This window comes from Eucalyptus grandis, chromosome 3, assembly GCF_016545825.1.
Source record: "Eucalyptus grandis isolate ANBG69807.140 chromosome 3, ASM1654582v1, whole genome shotgun sequence".
Classification (NCBI taxonomy): Eukaryota; Viridiplantae; Streptophyta; class Magnoliopsida; order Myrtales; family Myrtaceae; genus Eucalyptus; species Eucalyptus grandis.
Window position 1 is genome coordinate 2,783,896 of NC_052614.1, and position 20,848 is coordinate 2,804,743.

At 41.0% G+C, this 20,848-nt stretch overlaps 2 protein-coding genes and 1 pseudogene across 2 annotated transcripts in view; all 3 read left to right on the forward strand.

The window, feature by feature from the left end:
* The window catches only part of LOC120291520 (brassinosteroid LRR receptor kinase BRL1-like), a 56,312-nt gene extending 47,578 nt beyond the window's left edge, over positions 1 to 8,734 (forward strand). The window contains 5 exon segments of the mRNA XM_039309023.1: positions 6,359 to 6,540; positions 7,229 to 7,439; positions 7,657 to 7,894; positions 7,973 to 8,123; positions 8,217 to 8,734. Of these exon segments, the coding sequence (XP_039164957.1) occupies positions 6,359 to 6,540; positions 7,229 to 7,439; positions 7,657 to 7,894; positions 7,973 to 8,123; positions 8,217 to 8,531 (1,097 nt within the window). The 3' untranslated portion in view covers positions 8,532 to 8,734.
* Positions 8,735 to 10,329: 1,595 nt separating this feature from the next.
* LOC104438846 lies at positions 10,330 to 12,070 on the forward strand (annotated as a pseudogene).
* Positions 12,071 to 16,508: 4,438 nt separating this feature from the next.
* Positions 16,509 to 20,848, forward strand: part of LOC104438847 — a 6,123-nt gene continuing 1,783 nt past the window's right edge. Inside the window, 14 exon segments of the mRNA XM_039308630.1 lie at positions 16,509 to 16,707; positions 16,709 to 16,997; positions 17,000 to 17,074; positions 17,077 to 17,166; positions 17,208 to 17,630; positions 17,735 to 17,806; positions 17,934 to 17,979; positions 18,091 to 18,112; positions 18,114 to 18,158; positions 18,857 to 19,013; positions 19,016 to 19,066; positions 19,282 to 19,525; positions 19,594 to 19,688; positions 19,933 to 20,163. Coding sequence (XP_039164564.1) covers positions 16,552 to 16,707; positions 16,709 to 16,997; positions 17,000 to 17,074; positions 17,077 to 17,166; positions 17,208 to 17,630; positions 17,735 to 17,806; positions 17,934 to 17,979; positions 18,091 to 18,112; positions 18,114 to 18,158; positions 18,857 to 19,013; positions 19,016 to 19,066; positions 19,282 to 19,525; positions 19,594 to 19,688; positions 19,933 to 20,163 — 1,996 coding nt within the window. The 5' untranslated portion in view covers positions 16,509 to 16,551.

Here is a 20,848-nt window from a genome sequence, read left to right on the forward strand (position 1 = left end):
GAAGCTATGGTGGCTTCGAACTTCTCCTCGGAAGAGATACCGGATCTTCCCGAACAAGCCTTTCATCCTTCAAGTCACCCTAAAACTCTGATTTTTTCAGCTATCCCAACCAACCTATCGAGTACTCCTTCACCGACTCGAATCCTTCATTTGCTGTCTCTCAAACTCCCTCAAGAGATTCAGCACCTTCATGCCTCTTATCTTCTCATCTCCCTTGTATTCATCCTTCAAGAAATCCCATATTGCCTTTGCGTAATCACATCTCATGATCCTTGTGAAGATAGTGGGTGAAACAACATACAAGCAAGACTTTGCCTTGGCCTTCCTTGTGATTCTCTCTTTATGGTACTTTATCTGATTCAAGGTCGGATTGTCTAAAAGTGGAGCAACCTCATAATCATTCTCCACAACCTCCCATAAATCATGACCCTCCAAGAATGCCTTCATCTTGACAGCCCAAGCCTGATAATTTTCCCCAGTAAAGACTGGAGCAACCATTGTAGAGAATCCACTCAATCCTGCCTCCATCAGCTTTTTCTTTGCAGATTAGAAGCAATCCTCACTCACTTACCCTCACTTCACAGTCCCTTAAGATCCCACAAATGCTCCGATACCAATGTTAAACCTCATAAAAACAACAATCAAAACAAAACAAAAATTTGTTGTTTGAGAGAGAAAGAAGATAAAAAAAAAAAAAAAAATAGAGCATAGCACTTCATACATCTTGTGTAAAGGAAAAAAATTATCGAGTACAACAACTAAATACAAAGTAGAAACTGCTCACGTACATACAACACATAACTGCACACAAACGTGCTATTAACTTCCTAGAAAATAGCAAAAACACTAAATGCATAACTAAATGAACTCGGCTGTTTTTTAATAAAAAAAAAAAAACAGAGGAAAATATGACAGAAAACACCAGCTGAACAATTCCAACAGTTGCGAGGAAGTTTGCATTTGATGGGCTTGACCTTGACTGGGAATGGCCTAAAAACCCAAAGGAGATGGATGATTTGGCCCACTTGTTGAGGGAATGGAGGCTTGAGATCATCAAAGAGGTCCGAGCCACCAAGCATCCCCCGCTGCTGTTAACCGCCGCGGTGTACTTCGCCTCCGACTTCTTCCTCGATGCGGTGTACCGCACGTACCCGGTGGCGGCCATTAGGAAGAATTTGGACTGGATCAACGCCATGTGCTACGATTATCACGGGGCGTGGGACCCCTCTGCCACGGGCGCCCAAACTGCATTCTTCGACCCAAAGAGCAATCTGAGCTCGATCCACGGACTCAAGTCTTGGCTACAAGCAAGGCTGCCCAGAAAGCAAGTGGTCATGGGCTTGCCCCTTTACAGAAGGTCATGGGAGCTCAAGGACCCAAATGTCACCGAGATCGGCGCCCCGGCAGTGAAGGCGGGCCCTGGGGGCGGCATGCCTCTTTACTCTGATGTATTATCGATATTAGTCTGCCAAGCAATCAATTAACCCGTCTAATACAATACTAGCAAACTGTCTCTCTACGTTATTTGTTCCCATAAGCATAGTGATTATATGTGTCGAGGGATGATCAATTGGTCAAAATCACCCTTACCACTTACTTGCTCTTGATCCCCTCAGGTGGAATTATTAGGTCGAGAGTAGATAAATTGTGTGAACTTGTCCCTTATGCTCTAAGTAATGACTCGGGCATATAAGGAAGTTAAGAAAAGGAAATAAAAATTTTACCCTTAGTCGATAAAGCAAAAATGAAAAGAGAAGGAGAGCCAACCCCATAATTTAGAAAGTGCATGAGGATGCTTGCACAGGCCAATTTACAGACAATTTCTTCGTCATTTGTGTTTTTTTTTACCCACAATACTCTAAAAATAATGAAGCAGAGGCATTATACCCATCCATCAAATGGCCAGGGACCTTGGGAAGCCACAAGGAACAAACAGACTAACTCCAACTCCATTCAATATGGAGGGAAAAAACTAGTGATCTAAGATCGTTCTGATACAAAGTTAGTCCTTTTCCATACTTTGTGTATCTAAATTGGTTTGGCATTTAGATTTGTAATGCGCATACCTGTGGATGATCTAAGAGCACGCCTTTACCCCAAGTGGCGCATGACGTTGCCTTGTTCATGAGAACAGATGCCCCGGGAAAGTTTCGGAATGTGCCAGAGTGGGTGATGTCTCTAAGAGAAACAGGAGGTTCCTTGAGGAAGGGTTGTTAATCAAGATGCTACTCAGTGGAGATGTTAGGCTTGAGGACGGATGCCCTAATTGATGTTAGGAAGCCTTCGAAAATATGGGAAGAACTGTTTGAGATGGTTAATGAATCTTTTGTGCATGTTAATATGCATTGTTTGTTATGCTCGTTGACAAGCCGAAGGTAAGACATATTTTGATTGTAAGTCGGTATTGATCACATACATATAGTCGAGGTGTAGCAATAGATTTGCTATTGATGTACCATTGATGCACTAGCATGAACGATAATCGTATGCTATGTTTGACAACGAGACGTCCTCCTATCTAAGAATTAGTGATTTTACTTACTAAGTTTTCGACTCCCCATTGTTTTTCTCAAATTTATAGGTATGGAAGTCTCACTCTTTGGAGCTGAGGCTATGCTAGATGAGATAGGAATCTCCCAACCTACAATTGATAGAAGATTAATGTAAATAAGAATGTGTACGTAGAAAAGAGTTTATAAAAATATTGACGCTGAATAAAAGTAGTGTGTTTCGTGTTGTGTTTTCCTGACTACTTAATTGTTGTATTGTGTAGGAGATAGTTGTTGTACACATTCCGTTTGCTTATAATAATAAATAAATAAAAATATTAAAAAAAAAAACGGCTTGGCAATCACTATCTTACTGCCATTGCTTCACCCAATGACAAAGTTAACTCAATTTTCATCTCTATGACCCTTTTATCTCCCTCTCTCCATGTGCACGCATGCATGAGCTCAACACCACCACCAAGCTTGTGGCTGATTGGTAGAGCTTAATATATTGTCACGCTCGCCCCATATCGTAATTGACCATAGAAAGAGTTTTTGACTTGATCATTAGGGGTGTGCAACGGAAACCGCCCGAACCGGGAACCGGCCACTGCACCGGGACCGGTCGGTTCGGCGGTCCTAGAGGGTCTCGGTCCGGTCTTAGGTTCCTATTTTGGAACCGGTGACCGGTTGGTCCGTTCTGGTTTTGGGGGTCGAACTGACCGACCACCATATATATATATATATATATATATATATATATATATATATATATATATATATTAATTTATGAAATAATTTATAGTACCAATTACCATCATATTCATTTCTTCTCATAACTCAAAGCTAATAATCCCTCCCCTTTTTTGCTTCGAACTACACTCAACAGTAACCATCACATTAGCTTTTATTTTCAAAATTTTTGCAATTCTCCTCACTTGCCTTTCCCTCTTGAAACCTAAAAGAACGGCTAAACCCCTCTCTTTTTTTTTTTGTTAGTTTCTACTTTAATATACGAACCATCACATCAACTTCTATTTTCCCAATTTTTGTGATCCAACTCGGCGGTAATTCGATTCAACTTTCATTTTCCCAAAGCCTTCCTAGTTCCTCCCCACAAAGGTCATCATCTCTTCGCTCTCTTCCGTCCCGTCGTTGCCCCGATGATTCCCAAGGCCCTCTCGTTCTTTGAGGTGAGTCCCGAGTCCCGTCCTCGACAGCTCTTTTGCTATGTTTTCATTGCCGCGGCTTCGTTGTTTGATCATTTATACTGTAGTCCCATCTTCGTTTGTTTCCGACATGCGATTGTGTTGTATTGATGTCGCATTTGGAGGGGGGGGCGAGGGCGGTGGGTGGTTGGATTTCGTCTCCTCTGCGCATTTTGGTGTGGGTAAGAGCGCGCTTCGTTAGGGGATTTCAATCTCTTGGCTCTCTATTGAGATTTAATTCTTCGTTAGGAGATTTCAATCTTCTTGGCTCTCTTTGTTTCCACAAAGTTGACGTTTAATTTAATAGGCGTCACTTTGTTGGTCACAAAGTGAATAAAAACTTGACCGGATCATAATCTCGCGCATTACTTTACTAGTAATTACTATTTATTTTTTTGTTAAATGAAATGAAAATGCGATGGTTCATTGGAACCGGACCGACCGGGTAGTCCGGGGTCCGGCTCTGGCTCCAAGATAGCCGGTCCGGTCCACGGTCCGTAAAAGTGGGAACGGTCCTCCTGGCCCGGTTCCCAATTCTTGGGTGGAACCGGACCGAACCGGGAACCGATCACCCCTATTAATCATGGTTTCACTGCCAGCAAGAAAAAACGTATTGAAAATACAAAGGAAGATGGTGTATTGTAATAATCATAAAGAAAAGAGAAAAATGATTTGAGATGTACAGATGCCATCGAGAGAAAAGCTACGAAATGAACGCACGTGTCAAAAATAGGTTTATAATAATGCTAAGTGATTTGTTTATATTTGGACGACAGACTTGGAGGGATTTCGAAAAACTTCACTAGTCCCCCGCAATCCTTTCCCTCAATTCCGACAAGATAGTGTTTTCTGGAATCGTCTCTCTTCCTGTTCATCCGGTCCATCCTTTGGCCACCATAGATACATATTTGTCTGTTTTCGGACAAGATTGTAACGAGTCAGGTCCGATGAACGGGTTGGATGCGGCAAGACAAAGACCGAAAACGAAACATCCGCAGCCGCGACCGCGACCGCGACCGCGACCCAACAAGAAGAAAGACCCCTGAAGGCTGAAAAGTCAGCGTCGCGCCCAATGAAAGCGAACTATCTTACCTGTAAACGTGGGAAGATTTCCTTGAAAGCGAACGTACGGACAACCGATTATAGAACACAGCAAACGTGTCGTCTTCCTCCTCTCCCATCGTCTCAAAGCTGCCACTTTCTGCTTTCACGTTGTCTTCCGAGCTCTCTTTCATGGCGGGAAAAGGCGAACTCGCGTCTTTCTTCATCGTTTTCCTTTGCCTCTACCCATCTTTGGAGGAGCAAACGAGGGTCAAGTCCGGCTACTTCTACGCCGGCAGCGAAATCCCGGTCTCGGACATCGATTCCTCCTTGTTCTCTCACCTCATATGCGCTTTTGCTTCCATCGACTCTTCGGCCCATCCGCTCTCCTTCAACTCCTCCTTTGAGCAAATCTTCTCCACCTTCACGAGCACCGTGAAACGCAAGAACCCTTCGATCACCACGCTGCTGTCAGTGTGGGCAGGCGGAGAGGATCCTTCCGCTTTCGCTTCGATGCTCGGCGAGTCTTCTTCAAGAAGGTCCTTTATCGAATCCACCATAGAAAAGGCAAGGCTTTATGCGTTCAGTGGGATTGATCTCTTTGGGGTCTGGCTCGGTAGGAGCATTAACATTACCAATTTGAGTGTTCTTTTTTGGAGAGTGGAGATGGAGTAGATGCCGAATCGAGGAAATCCGGGAAACCTCGGTTGCTGCTAGCGATGGTGTATATTGTCAGTCCATTGTTGACTCTCTGAGTTTCCCACTTGATTCAATTCAGAGATATTTGGACTGGGTTCACCTAATTGCTTACGATTACCATCTCCCCACCAGGGAAAAGTTTGCCCTCCCTCATGCTGCTTTATTTGACCCCGCGAGCCATAACAACACAGACTTCTGCATAACTTGGTTGCTGACTAGAGGATTTCCTGCAAGAAAGCTGGTGCTGGGCTTGCCCTACCATGGCTATGCTTGGCAGCTCGAGGATTCGAGCGGCGATGCCATTGGCCATCCAGCGGTGGGCCCTGCTGAGACGGCAGATGGGGCATTTGCATACAAGGCCATCAAATCATTTATCCAAGATTTTGGTTACGGAGCCAGTTCTGTTTATAATGGTACATATGTTGTGAACTTTTACAGCAAGGGGTTGGTATGGATCAATTTCGATGATGTGGAGGCCATTCGAGCCAAAGTAACTTATGCCAAAGAAAAGGGGCTTCTTGGTTACAGTGTGTTTCAGATTAACAGCGATCAGAACTGGGTTCTTTCCAGGACAGGTTAGGATAAGTACCTCAAAGGAATTCTTGATGACGGTTTTAAAATATTATTGTATTGAAAATGTAGAACTAAATGCAAATCATGGACTTAACTGCCTTGTCAGCTCAAGAAGCGGTGAAGATCAGCAAGAAAGGCGATGGTTCTGGCTAGTTATGCTTATTTCGATTGCTATAGTTGTTCTCCTTATATTTGGCCTGATATGCTACTTACAGAGGAGAACATTGAAATCAGAAGGTACATTTTCTGAAGTTCATTGGAGGATTGCTATATCTCTGTGGTAATTGGGAACATTGACTCAGGATTCAGCAAACATTCTAGATTTATTTTCTTTGTGTTGATTCTCAGGTATTTCAGGTGTAATAAAAGGATTTAGTAGGCAATTAAAGACTATGGTGTGTAAAGGTGAAAGTCTTGAGAGCAGTGCTCCTAAGCTGCAAACATTTGGTTATGCCACCCTCAGAGCAGCAACTGATAACTTCTCGAGTGAAAATAAGATTGGAGAGGGTGGATTTGGACCTGTATACAAGGTAGGCCTTACTAAAGCTAATGATTTCCTTTTTGTTTCATTTGCAAATCATATGAAGCATGATTAAGTGCCAGATACGGTCCTTTTGCTCAATAATATGTGTTTGTAGTGTTCAAATGTGAGCAAGGAAAATAACTCACCCCCTTTTTCATACTCCTTTTGCTTAAGAATATGTGGTCATTTTCGTGTATGGACTTGACTTAATACTGAGAATGTAAAAGTAATGGGACCTTGCTACCATTGCTACGAGAGAACGCAAATATTTCCACATGCTGATTCAAGGTATGTCTGCTTTATCCCCAGCAGCTACCAGCTGGTTAGTTTATACTCCCAATTTCAATCACGTAGTTGGAATCAACCAGAGAGTACATCCCATTAAGGTACATGTCCCCTCTAATTAAGCAGAAAGATTTGGCATCACAACCCAACACGATAAGCTTGATATATTTAGAGATGCAGCATAGGTTTCTTTATGATGTGTGTGAGCTTGTAAGTTTCATTATAGGAGGTTGGACTTGGATGCATTCTCCTCAAATTCTGTTTTTCATTTATAACCCTTGAGTTATGTTACTTGTGTCATAGACAAAAAACTGTCTTCCAGCATAAACAGTGAAGTTTAGTTCCGAGTCTAGTGTGTTCAAGTGGAAGTCAGTTGCCCTGTACTGACCATCAGCATCCCTGTTGCTCAGGGCAAGTTGCCTAAAGGACGGGAAATTGCAATAAAGAGACTTTCGAAAACTTCGAACCAAGGGCCCGAGGAGTTCAAGAACGAAGTTATGCTTGCTGTCAGCCTGCAACACGTCAACCTCGTTCGCCTTCTTGGATTTTGCACTGACAGGGAAGAAAAGATGCTGGTCTATGAGTACATGCCAAATAAGAGCTTGGACTTCTACCTATTTGGTCAGACGTCTTTCATGCTTCTTACAATAGTCATTAAGCAGAACTCTGATGTTTTCAAGTAACATCTAGTGTGATACTCCAAAAGGCTTAAATGGTCCCCAGTTCTGCTACAATGGCTAGAGGAGGCAGACCCTTTTAAGCATTTGGAGTACACAAAGGTATGCAATGCTCTAATTTTGCTTCTGGTTCTAATAATCTTCAGGTTTTAATGATGCAGATCCAATAAGGAAATATTTGCTGGATTGGGTGAAACGTGTTCATATCATAGAAGGCATTACACAGGGGCTTCTTTATCTCCATGAATACTCGAATTTCACAATAATTCATCGAGACTTGAAAGCCAGCAATGTTCTGCTGGATGATGAAATGAACCCCAAGATATCAGATTTTGGTATGGCGAGAATATTTAGGAAGGATGACATCGAGGCAAATACTAGCCGAATTGTAGGGACTTAGTAAGCGAGCTAACTAGGCCCTCCTTGTTTTACCTCACAGATTCTCCTGCTTAAACCAATTTTTGTTCTTGTATACAGTGGGTACGTTCCGCCAGAATATGTGAGGAAAGGCATATACTCAATGAAGTATGACGTCTACAGCTTTGGGGTACTGCTGTTGCAAATCATCAGTGGTAAAAGGACCTCATGTTACTACGGCCTGAACGAAAATCTGAATCTTCTCGAATATGTAAGTAGAGATAATTTGTGATTCGAAATTTTCCAGGCTCCAATTTAGGAACATGAATTTTGACTTTTAACCAACTAGCATTCTTAATTTTAGGCATATGAGCAGTGGAAAGACGATAAATGCATGGAGTTCATTGATCCGTCTCTTGATGACTCTTCATCATCCTGTAAGCTCTTGAGATGCATTCAAGTGGCTCTTCTATGCGTGCAAGCGAAGCCTGGGGACAGGCCCTCCATGTTGGAAGTCTCTTCAATGCTCAAGAATGAATTTTCAGCTGTGAATTTCCCCAAGAAGCCTGCATTTTCAATTAACAAGGATGAAGATGAAGATGAGGATGACAAGTGCTTGCTCCAGGAGGCAATGCATTCAGTCAATGATGCATCGATTTCTGAATTGTTTCCTCGTTGATTATACATTGCAGGTATCCATACCATAGAGAGAATCTTTTGTTAAATTATTTGGTTGCCCGGTACTTCGTTTGGCCCGGGAAAGGTTTTTCAAAAAGAATAAAGAAACATAGATGAGTTGTGGCATTATTTTCCCAATTTTAATGGTTGACATTTTCTTATGTCTGTATATAATTTTATCCTCTAGAGGCAGTCCAGTGTTCATTCTTTTGTCTTGTAACCTATTAAACGATGAATAACCCTCAGGTATATAGGCTCTGGGGTCTTCAAGCTACAATTCACTTGGATCTTGATTACTTTTCTTTTTATTCCGTTTATTTTTTACTCTGTCTTGTCCCTGTTCTTGATGGATTAGTGATGAAAAAAATCAAATAGATTAACCCTTAGAATAGGTCAAGGCGGCCTTCTTTTATCTCCGAGAAACCAATTCTCTTTGAGTCCACAAATCTTATAAATAGATAAGTCCAGAGTCAAAACTCAAACAAGATTGTTCGCGTTCGATGACGCTGTTCTTACATTATATCGTGCATCACATATGCATGCGTTCTTTGACACCAACCCCGTCGAGCCGTCTCCATGATACCGAAACAAAAAAAACTCAAGATATCAGCAAAGTCTGAAACTTGTGCACCGGTTCGGCCATAAGATAAGCGGTTCATATCCATTTGACCGCATCAAACTCAGTCACCCACCATTCCAAACAAGTAAATATTCAAACACAGCTTTGTTTTTCACGTATAGATCCTCGAACAGCTCTTGTCCAGCTGCCACTTGTCCTTCTCTCAGGCGACTAAGCACGCCTGCAGACGAATTGTTTCTGCCTTTCTGTTTCCCCGTTTGTCTCGTTAGGAATTGTTCATATGCTAAAGTGGGTAATCGAAAGGGCAGTTTATTCGTAAAGGAAAACCATTTGGCCTCACTTTGTAACTCGAGAAATGTGACTGTAATCAGTCGTGTTACATCTCCTTAGCAATTATCGAATTTGACCTATGCTTGTAGACAATGAACAGGGGGGAAACTTTTTTGGATTGTTCATTACTCTCGTACTTATCACACAAGTACGATTCGAAATTAGCACAAGAAATTCTTGTTTCAAAGATAGACCAATTTTATATCTACCTTGAACCAAATAGGATTTTTGTAGACATTTTTAGATTGTTAGGTGATCTGTGTGATGCCATGAATATATATATGTATTTATTGCGATTTCACCACGACATATTCATATAAGATCATGTACAAATTACTTCGGAATGGTCTTATTAATAATGGTTTGTTTGTACAGTTTTTAACCAAGTGACAAGTCTAGACAAGAATTTGGTAATATCTCCCAAGAAACAACTCCTCTGGAATAGTCTTATTAATAATGGTTTGTCTATATAGTCCTTGACCATGTAACAAGCCTAGACAAGAACTTGGTAATAGGGAAAAGTGTTAAAAAAGTCATAAACCTTTTGTTTTGTGTCAATTTAGTCATAAACCTTTTTTTTTGTACTAATTAAGTCCTAAACATTTTTACGTTGTGTCAATTCAGTCTTTTCCAATCAATTTTAGCCGGATTTTGCTGACTAGATGCCGGCCGGCTGACATGGCCTAATCAGTGCTGACGTGGACAATTTTTAATAATAGTTTAATATTTTTGAAAAAAATTTCTTTTTCTTTTTCTTTTTTTTTTTTTTTTTTTTTTTTTTCCTTCTCCTCCTTCTTCCTCTCGCCTAGTCACCTTGACCTCGCCGGCCACCTTACTAGTGGCCGCGAGGGCGGCCGCACTAGGCAAAGAAGGCTTGCCCGCCCGCTCGATGCGAGACCGCCTCGAGGCCTACGCAACGAGGCTCGCCTTGCTGGATCTAGTGAGGGTGAGCCTTGCCCATGGCAGCATCGAGCGGGCAAGCCTCGTCGGCAATGGTTGAGGCTCGACCTCGCCAGATCTAGTGAGGGCAAGTCTCGCCGCCCAGCACGAGGCCGCCCTCGTGGTCACTAGTGAGGAAGGAGAAGGAGAAGTAAAAATAATAAAAATATTCTAAAATATTCTAAAAATTAAAATTTTATTAAAAGTTGTCCACGTCAAAGATCGATCAAAGTACGTTAGCTAGCTAACGTCACAAGAAAATCTACCAAAATTGGCCGGAAAGAACTAAATTGGCACAACATAAAAAGGTCTAGGACTTAATTGACACCAAAAAATGGTTTATGACTAAATTGGCACAAATACAAAAGATTTATGACTTTTTTAACACTTTTCCCTTGGTAATATCACCCAAGAAACCTTGTTTAGCTTCTCAGAATCTATGAGGCACATCAGGACAAAACTAAACCGTCCAAAACTAAACCTTAAGCTAACCATTATCTCCCTATAAATATGCACTTTCCAATCAAACACCAATGATCTAAATGCATTTGATCATATGCCCTCTTTGAAAAGAAATGGCAAAGTCCACCCTTTTGCCTTTCCTTTGCATGGTCTTCTTCTTGCTCATGGCCATGCCTTCCATTGATGCAACAGCTTCATCATCATCATCATTTTTCACCATTAAAGGATCTTTTATTACACTTCCTGGACACAGGATTTCACCCCATCAGACATAGACACAACTTTGTTCACTCACATCTTCCATGCTTTCCTCTCCCCAAGCAACATCACCTTCAAGTTCGAGCTCTCGGAGTCGGCGGCAGTGGCTCTTTCGAACTTCACGAGCACCCTCCGTTTGCGAGCCCACCAGTCAAGACCCTCCTCTCCATTGGCGGTTCTGGAGACGTTCCAACCGCGCTCTTGGCCGAGATAGCTTCATGCCCTTCCTCAAGAAAAGTCTTCATCAATTCTTAATGGAGGTTGCAAGGAAGTTTGGGTTTGATGGGCTTGACCTTGACTGGGAATGGCCTAAAAACCCAAAGGAGATGGATGATTTGGCCCACTTGTTGAGGGAATGGAGGCTTGAGATCATCGAAGAGGCCTGAGCCACCGAGCAGCCCCCGCTGTTGTTAACCGCGGCGGTGTACTTCGCCTCCGGCTTCTTCCTCAATGCGGTGTACCGCATGTACCCCCGTGGCAGCCATTAGAAGAATTTGGACTGGATCAACGCCATGTGCTACGATTATCACGGGGCGTGGAACCCTCTGCCACGGGCCCCCAAGCCGCATTCTTCGACCCAAAGAGCAATCTGAGCTAGATCCACGGGCTCAAGTCTTGGCTACAGGCAGGGCTGCCCGGAAAGCAGGTGGTCATGGGCTTGCCCCTTTACGGAAGGTCGTGGGAGCTCAAGGACCCAAATGTCACCGAGATCGGCGCCTCGGCAGTGAAGGCGGGCCCTGGGGGCGGCATGCTTCCTTACTCTGACGTGAAAGTGTTCAATAGGAATTATAGCGCCACCGTGGTATACGACACGGAGACGGTGTCGACCTACTCCTTCGCCTGGACATCTTGGGTCAGTTACAATGATGTTGCCTCAGCGATGGTGAAGATTGATTGGCACAAGCCTTGGGCTTCAGGGATATTTCTTCTGGGCCCTCAGTTATGAAACTAAATGACAAATATCATCCTAACGTATGACATTTATGTCCACTCAAAAATGTGTGCTTTGGTAATATTAAAGCACCATTTTGAAGATTTTGACGGAAAAAAAAATTATTTTAGAGTTCTAATCTTTAATTGGAATTTTTATTTTGGATTGTCTTATGCAGCATCCAGAGAGTGGATTCTTGATGATTGAAGATTCAACCTTTGTAACTCTTGCATATCTCCAGCGACTTCAAGTTTACTAGAAGCTCTTCAAGACTTCAAGTCATATACATTTCTCATTATTCATCCACCTATGTAATCTCGGGCAGCACCAAAGCCAAATTAAGATTTTTTTGATAACAACCGTACATGACAGATTTAATGCTGAGTTGTTTTTACTTTGATTTGATTCTGTAATCTAACTTGTTTGAGTTGCTTTTAGATGTTATCTGTTGAAAGAATCCCGGCACCGTTGTTTCTCTTGTATTTATAATATATGAACTTCTTCAAATAGAATGGTATTAATTCAAAATTCACTGCATTTTCCAGAATGATCGTGCACAATTGATGATTTAATTTTGTAAGCAAATGTTAATGTCGAAGACCCAACAAATCTTCTGTAAATCCCAATGCAATTTTCTTTCGGTTGACATTTATATCGATCCAAACAAGTATATTTGAATCGATAATTGGATCGATAAGAACAACAACCTGGGCAATCACCAAATGATGGTCTCAGCAGGAGCATGTGTTTACCCTGCTAATTTGTAAAGCCTTACATTTCTCATGGGACAGGACCCTACTCGAGAAGCGGATTGGATTAGATGAAATGTTTCTTGGTCATTTCACGCTAAATGGATACTTGATGAGCTAATGATCCAAAATTGAGTTGTGTTTTATCGATCAATGCCTCGTAGCCGTCCGAAAATACAAAGGAATGTAGTCCCATTGCATGCATAATAGTGAATTAGTTTCCAAACAAATTTAATATTACCTTTATCCATTAGACCGAAGGTATTTTTCTTCTTAGGTTTTGTTTGCTTCACGCAAATGAATGATTTGGAAAATATTTTTCTCAAAATAATTGATTATGTCGCTTACAACAATGAATTAATAAAAATATGTTCATCTTGTACGAAAATGTTTAAACATAAATTGTCTTTGATAATCAAAATAGTTTTTATTAACTAATTATTTTAAGCTATATAAACTATTTTTTTCAAACATTTTTTAAAATTATCTATTTTCCGTGAAATAAACGAAGTTTTGTATTACATTTGTTGAAGTTAGAATTGAGAACCACGAGTTTGATTTTCTACCTCACTTGGTAATCCATTGCAGCATAAAAATGGGGTCAGGGCATCCGGTTTTGTACATGGATTGACCCTTGATACTTAAGTTAGCATTGGAAGTGAGGGAAATTTAGAAGAGAGTGTTTATGATTTTACTGAGAATGGTGTATTTTCAGGAAGAAGTATGGGAGAAGAAACAACTCTAAATGAATCTCATAATACAATTTATGTTACTATTGACGAGTCATCGGTTATGTTATACAAGTGATAGCCTTTATATGATGAGTGGTGAAAGGACATGACACATGATAATCACACCATTGTTAGAATCAATGCATATCTAGCCTTTTAGATAATGGTAGAACATTTGTTTGCTCAATGAAATTACAATAGAAGTGATATTAGTCTGCCAAGCAATCAATTAACCCGTCTGATAGAATACTAGTGAACTGTCTCTCTATGTTATTTGTTCCCATCAACATAATGATGATATGTGTCGAGGGATGATCAATTGGTCAAAATCACCCTTACCACTTACTTGCTCTTGATCCCCTAAGGTGGAATTATTAGGTCGAGAGTAGATAAATTGTGTGAACTTGTCCCTTCTGCTCTAAGTAATGACTCGGGCGTATAAGGAAGTTAAGAAAAGGAAATAAAAATTTTACCATGAGTCGATAAAGCAAAAATGAAAAGAAAAGGAGAGCCAACCCCATAATTTAGAAAGTGTATGAGGATGCTTGCACAGGCCAATTTACAGACAATTTCTTCGTCATTTTTTTTTTTTTTACCTACAATAATTTAAAAATAATGAAGCAGAGGCATTTTACCCATCCATCAAATGGCCGGGGACCTTGGGAAGCCACAAAGAACAAACAGACTCCGACTCCAACTTCATTCACCAAGGAGGGAAAAAACTAGTGATCTGAGATTGTTTTGCTACAAAGTTAGTCCTTTCCATACTTTGTGTATTTAAATTGGTTCAACATTTAGATTTGTAATGCACATACCTGTGGATGATCTAAGAGCACGCTTCCCAAGCGACGCATGACGCTGCCTTGTTCATGAGAACGGGGATGCCTCAGAAAAGTTTCGGAATGTGCCAAGAGTGGGTGATGTCTCTAAGAGAAACAGGAGGTCCCCTGAGGAAGGGTCGTTAATCAAGATGCTACTCGGTGATGATGTCAGGCTTGAGGCCGGATGCCTTAATTGATGTCAGGAAGCCTTTGAAAATATGGGAAGAACCATTTGAGACGGTTAATGAATCTTTTGTGATGTTGATATGCGTTGTTTGTTATGCTCGTTGGCAAGCCGAAGGTAAGACATATTTTGATTGTAAGTCAGAATTGATCACATGCATATAGTCGAGGTGTAGCAATAGATTTGCTATTAATCTACCATTAATGCACTAGCATGAAGGATGATTGTATGCTATGTTCAACAACGAGACGTCCTCCTATCTAAGAATTAGTGATTTTACTTACTAAGTTTTCGACTCCCCATTCTTTTTCTCAAATTTATAGGTATGGAAGTCTCACTCTTTGGAGCTGAAACTACGCTAGAGGAGATAGGAATCTCTTGACCTACAATTGATAGAAGATTAATGTAAATAAGAACGTGTCCGTAGAAAAGAGTTTATAATAATACTGATGCTGAATAAAAGTAGTGTGTTTCGTGTTGTGTTTTCCTGACTACTTAATTGTTGTATTGTCTAGGAGATAGTTGTTGTACACATTACATATGCTTATAATAACAAGATAAACAGAAAAAAAAAATACGGCTCAACAATCACTATCTTACTGCCATTGATTCGCTCAACACCTATGTAGCACCAACACGAACATGCGACACGCGACACAACACGACACGTCATAAAAATAGAGAATTTTGACACATTCCGACACGTTATATATTAAATATAATTTAATATATAAATACATAAATAAATAATAATAATAATAATAGTTTAGAATAAATTTACACGAAAATATTAAATAATATCATTCATTATTTTAATTTGTTACAATAATACACAAAACTTAGAGGAAAAACATTGTTTAAAGAAAATGTTGAAATGATATTTTTAAATTTATTTATTTATCATATATAGCATTTTTTATTACTTTTTCATAATAAAAGACTTTTCAAAAATAAAACAATTCTAAAAAAAAAACTGAAAAAAATTGACCTCATGCAGTATATTTATAGCAATTTTATTACTTCTTTTGTGTATATTTATATTTTGACCCTTCGAGTATTAGAAATTTTTAAAATTGATCTCGTGCGTGTCGGAATCACATGTCGGAATTTTGGGACTCGCACGCCTGAGAGAGTTGACCACGCGTCGGAGCGTATTAGAACGTGCCGGAGCAGATCGGACTTCAGGTCGAGTGTCGACACCAGACGCAAAGTTTCTGGAGAAACCCGCGCTATACCAACACCACCGCCAAGCTTGTGGCCGATTGATAGAGCTTAATAAAGCCATGCCTACCCCATATTGTAATTGTAACCATAGAAAGAGTTTTAGACTTGATCATGGGTTTCACTGTCAGAAAAAATGTATTGAATATACAAAGGAAGATGGTGTATTGTAATAATCATAAAGAAAAGAGAAAAAAGAAAAAGACTTGAGATGTATAGATGCCATTGAGAGAAAAGCAACGAAATGAACGCACATGTGGAAAATAAATTTATAATAATGCCAACGAAATGAACGCACATGTCGAAAATAAATTTAAAATAATGCTAAGGAGAAAGAAGAAATAATTTGTTTTTATTTGGACGACAGACTTGGGAGGGATTTCGAAAACTTCACTAGTCCCCTAATCCTTTCCCCTCAATTTCGACAAGATTGTGTTTTCTGGAATCGTCTCTCTTCCTGTTCGTCCGGTCCATCTTCGGCCGCCATAGATACATGTTTGTCTTCGTTACGGTACGGACAAGATTGCATCATGTCAGATCCTATGAACAAGTTGAGAGCGGAAGGACAGAGACCCAAAACGAAACACCCGCAGCCGCGACCACGACCAAAGCAGAAGAAAGACCCCTGAAGGCTGAAAAGTCAGTGTCGTACCTGATGAAGCGAACTATCTTATATGCGAACGTGGGCAGATTTCCATGAAGGCGAACGTACCGACAACCGATTATAGAACACAGCAAACGTGTTGTCTCCTCTCTCTCCCATCGTCTCAAAGCTGCCACTTTCTGCTTTCACGTTGTCTTCCGAGCTCTCTTTCATGGCTGGAAAAGGCGAACTCGCGTCTTTCTTCATCTTTTTCCTTTGCCTCTACCCATCTTTGGAGGAGCAAACGTGGGTCAAGTCCGGTTACTTCTACGCCGGCAGCGAAATCCCGGTCTCGGACATCGATTCCTCCTTGTTCTCTCACCATATGCGCTTTTGCTTCCATCGACTCTTCGGCCCATCCGCTCTCCTTCAACTCCTCCTTTGAGCAAATCTTCTCCACCTTCACGAGCACCGTGAAACGCAAGAACCCTTCGATCACCACGCTGCTGTCAGTGTGGGCAGGCGGAGAGGATCCTTCCGCTTTCGCTTCGATGCTCGGCGAGTCTTCTTCAAGAAGGTCCTTTATCGAATCCACCATAGAAAAGGCAAGGCTTTATGCGTTCAGTGGGATTGATCTCTTTGGGGTCTGGCTCGGTAGGAGCATTAACATTACCAATTTGAGTGTTCTTTGGGAGAGTGGAGAGATGGAGTAGATGCCGAATCGAGGAAATCCGGGAAACCTCGGTTGCTGCTAGCGATGGTGTATATTGTCAGTCCATTGTTGACTCTCTGAGTTTCCCACTTGATTCAGTTCAGAGATATTTGGACTGGGTTCACCTAATTGCTTACGATTACCATCTCCCCACCAGGGAAAAGTTTGCCTCCCTCATGCTGCTTTATTTGACCCCGCAAGCCATAACAACACAGACTTCTGCATAACTTGGTTGCTGACTAGAGGATTTCCTGCAAGAAAGCTGGTGCTGGGCTTGCCCTACCATGGCTATGCTTGGCAGCTCGAGGATTCGAGCGGCGATGCCATTGGCCATCCAGCGGTGGGCCCTGCTGAGACGGCAGATGGGGCATTTGCATACAAGGCCATCAAATCATTTATCCAAGATTTTGGTTACGGAGCCAGTTCTGTTTATAATGGTACATATGTTGTGAACTTTTACAGCAAGGGGTTGGTATGGATCAATTTCGATGATGTGGAGGCCATTCGAGCCAAAGTAACTTATGCCAAGGAAAAGGGGCTTCTTGGTTACAGTGTGTTTCAGATTAACAGCGATCAGAACTGGGTTCTTTCCAGGACAGGTTAGGATAAGTACCTCAAAGGAATTCTTGATGACGGTTTTAAAATATTATTGTATTGAAAATGTAGAACTAAATGCAATTCATGGACTTAACTGCCTTGTCAGCTCAAGAAGCCGGTGAAGATCAGCAAGAAAGGCGATGGTTCTGGCTAGTTACGCTTTATTTCGATTGCTATAGTTGTTCTCCTTATATTTGGCCTGATATGCTACTTTACAGAGGAGAACATTGAAATCAGAAGGTACATTTTCTAAAGTTCACTGGCGGATTGCTATATCTCTGTGGTAATTGGGAACATTGACTCAGGATTCAGCAAACATTCTAGATTTATTTTCTTTGTGTTGATTCTCAGGTATTTCAGGTGTAATAAAAGGATTTAGTAGGCAATTGAAGACTATGGTGTAAAGGTGAAATTCTTGAGAGCAGAGCTCCTAAACTGCAAAATTTGGGTATGCCACCTCAGAGCGGCAACTGATAACTTCTCGAGTGAAAAATAAGATTGGAAAGGGTGGATTTGGACCTGTTTACAAGGTAGGCCTTACTAAAGCTAATGATTTGCAAATATGATTTCCTTTTTTGTTTCATTTTGGTAAATCATATGAAGCATGATTAAGTGCCAGATACGGTCCTTGCTCAATAACATGTGTTTGTAGTGTTCAAATGTGAGCAAGGAAAAATAACTCACCCCCTTTTTCACCTCTTTTGCTCAAGAATATGTGGTCTTTTCCGTGTATGGACTTGACTTAATACTGAGAATGTAAAAAAGTAATGGACCTTCCTACCATTGCTACGAGAGAGCAGATATTTCCATATGTTGATTGAAGGTATGTCAGCTTTATCTCCAGCAGCTAGCAGCTGGTTAGTTTATACTCACAATTTCAATCACTTAGTTGGAATCAACCAGAGAGTACATCCCATTAAGGTACATGTCCCCTCTAATTAAGCAGAAAGATTTGGCATCACAAACTCCAACACGATAAGCTTGATATATTTAGAGATGCAGCATAGGTTTTTATGATGTGTGTGAGCTTGTAAGTTTCATTATAGGAGGTTGGACTTGGATGCATTCTCAAATTCTGTTTTTTCATTTATAATCCTTGAGTTATGTTACTTGTGTCATAGACAAAAACTGTCTTCCAGCATAAAACAGTGAAGTTTAGTTCCGAGTCTAGCGTGTTCAAGTGGAAGTCAGTTGCGCTGTACTGACTGTCGGCATCCCTGTTGCTCAGGGCAAGTTGCCTAAAGGACGGGACATTGCAATTAAAAGACTTTCAAAAACTTCGAAGCAAGGGCTCGAGGAGTTCAAGACCGAAGTTATGCTTGCCGTCATCCTGCAACACGTCAACCTCGTTCGCCTTCTTGGATTTTGCACTGACAGGAAAGAAAGATGCTGGTCTATGAGTTCATGCCAAATAAGAGCTTGGACTTTCACCTATTTGGTCAGACGTCTTTCATGCTTCACAATAGTCATTAAGCAGAACCTGATGTTTTCAAGTAACATCTAGTGTGATACTCCAAAAAGGCTTAAATGGGTCCTCAGTTCTGCTACAATGGTAGCGGAGGCAGACCCTTTTAAGCATTTGGAGTACACAAAGGTGTGCAATGCTCTAATTTCTTACTTGGTTCTAATAATCTTCAGGTTTTAATGATGCAGATCCAATAAGGAAATATTCGCTGGATTGGGTGAAACGTGTTCATATCATAGAAGGCATTACACAGGGGCTTCTTTATCTCCACGAATACTCGAATTTCACAATAATTCATCGAGACTTGAAAGCCAGCAATGTTCTGCTGGATGATGAAATGAACCCCAAGATATCAGATTTTGGTATGGCGAAAATATTTAAGAAGGATGACGTCGAGGCAAATACTAGCCGAATTGTGGGACTTAGTGTTTAGCTAACTAAGCCCTCCTTGTTTTACCTCAGATTCTCCTGCTTAAACCAATTTTTGTTCTTGTATACAGTGGGTACGTTCCGCCAGAATATGTGAGGAAAGGCATATACTCAATGAAGTATGACGCCTACAGCTTTGGGGTACTGCTGTTGGAAATCATCTGTGGTAAAAAGACTATGTTACTACGGCCTGAATGAAAATCTGAATCTTCTCGATTACGTGCTAGAGATTATTTGTGATTCGAAATTTTCCAGGCTCCAATTTAGGAACATGAATTTTGACTTTGACCAACTAGCATTCTTAATTTTAGGCATATGAGCAGTGGAAAGACGATAAATGCATGGAGTTCATTGATCCGTCTCTGATGACTCTTCATCGTCCTGGGTAAGCTCTTTGAGATGCATTCAAGTGGCTCTTCTATGCGTGCAAGAGAAGGCTGGGGACAGGCCCTCCATGTTGGAAGTCTCTTCAATGCTCAAGAATGAATTTTCAGCTGTGAACTTCCCCAAGAAGCCTGCATTTTCAATTAAGAAGGATGAAGATGAAGATAAGGGGATGACAAGTGCTTGCTCCAGGAGGCAGTGCATTCAGTCAATGATGCATCGATTTCTGAATTGTTTCTCGCTGATTATACCTGCAGGTATCCATACCATAGAGAGAATCTTTTGTTAAATTATTTGGCTGCCTGGTACTTCGTTTGGCCCGGGAAAGGCTTTTTAAAAGAATAAAGAAACATAGATGAGTTGTGGCATTATTTTCCCAATTTAATGGTTGACATTTTCTATGTCTGTGACATATTTTTATCCTCTAGGAGGCAATCCCTTTGTTCATTCTTGTGTCTTGTAACCTATTAAACGATGAATAACCCTCAGGTATATAGGTTCTGGGGTCTTCAAGCTACAATTGTCACTTTGATCTTGATTCTTTTCTTTTTATTCCGTTAATTTTTTACTCTGTCTTGTCCCTGTTCTTGATGGATTAGTGATGAAAAATCAAATAGACTAACCCGTAGAATAGGGTCAAGGCGGCCTTCTTTTTATCTCCAAGAAAACCACCCTTTGAGTCCACAAATCTTATAAATAGATAAGTCCAGAGTCGAAACTCAAACAAGATTGTTTGCGCCGATGACGCTGTTCTAAATTATATCGTGCATCACATATGCATGTTCTTTTGACACTAACCCTGTCGAGCCGTTCTCCATGATACCGGAAACGAAAAACTCCAAGATATCAGCAAAATCTGAAACTTGTGCAGCGGTTCGGCTCTAAGATAAGCGGTCCATATCCATTTGACCGCATCAAACTCGGTCACCCACCATTCCAAAC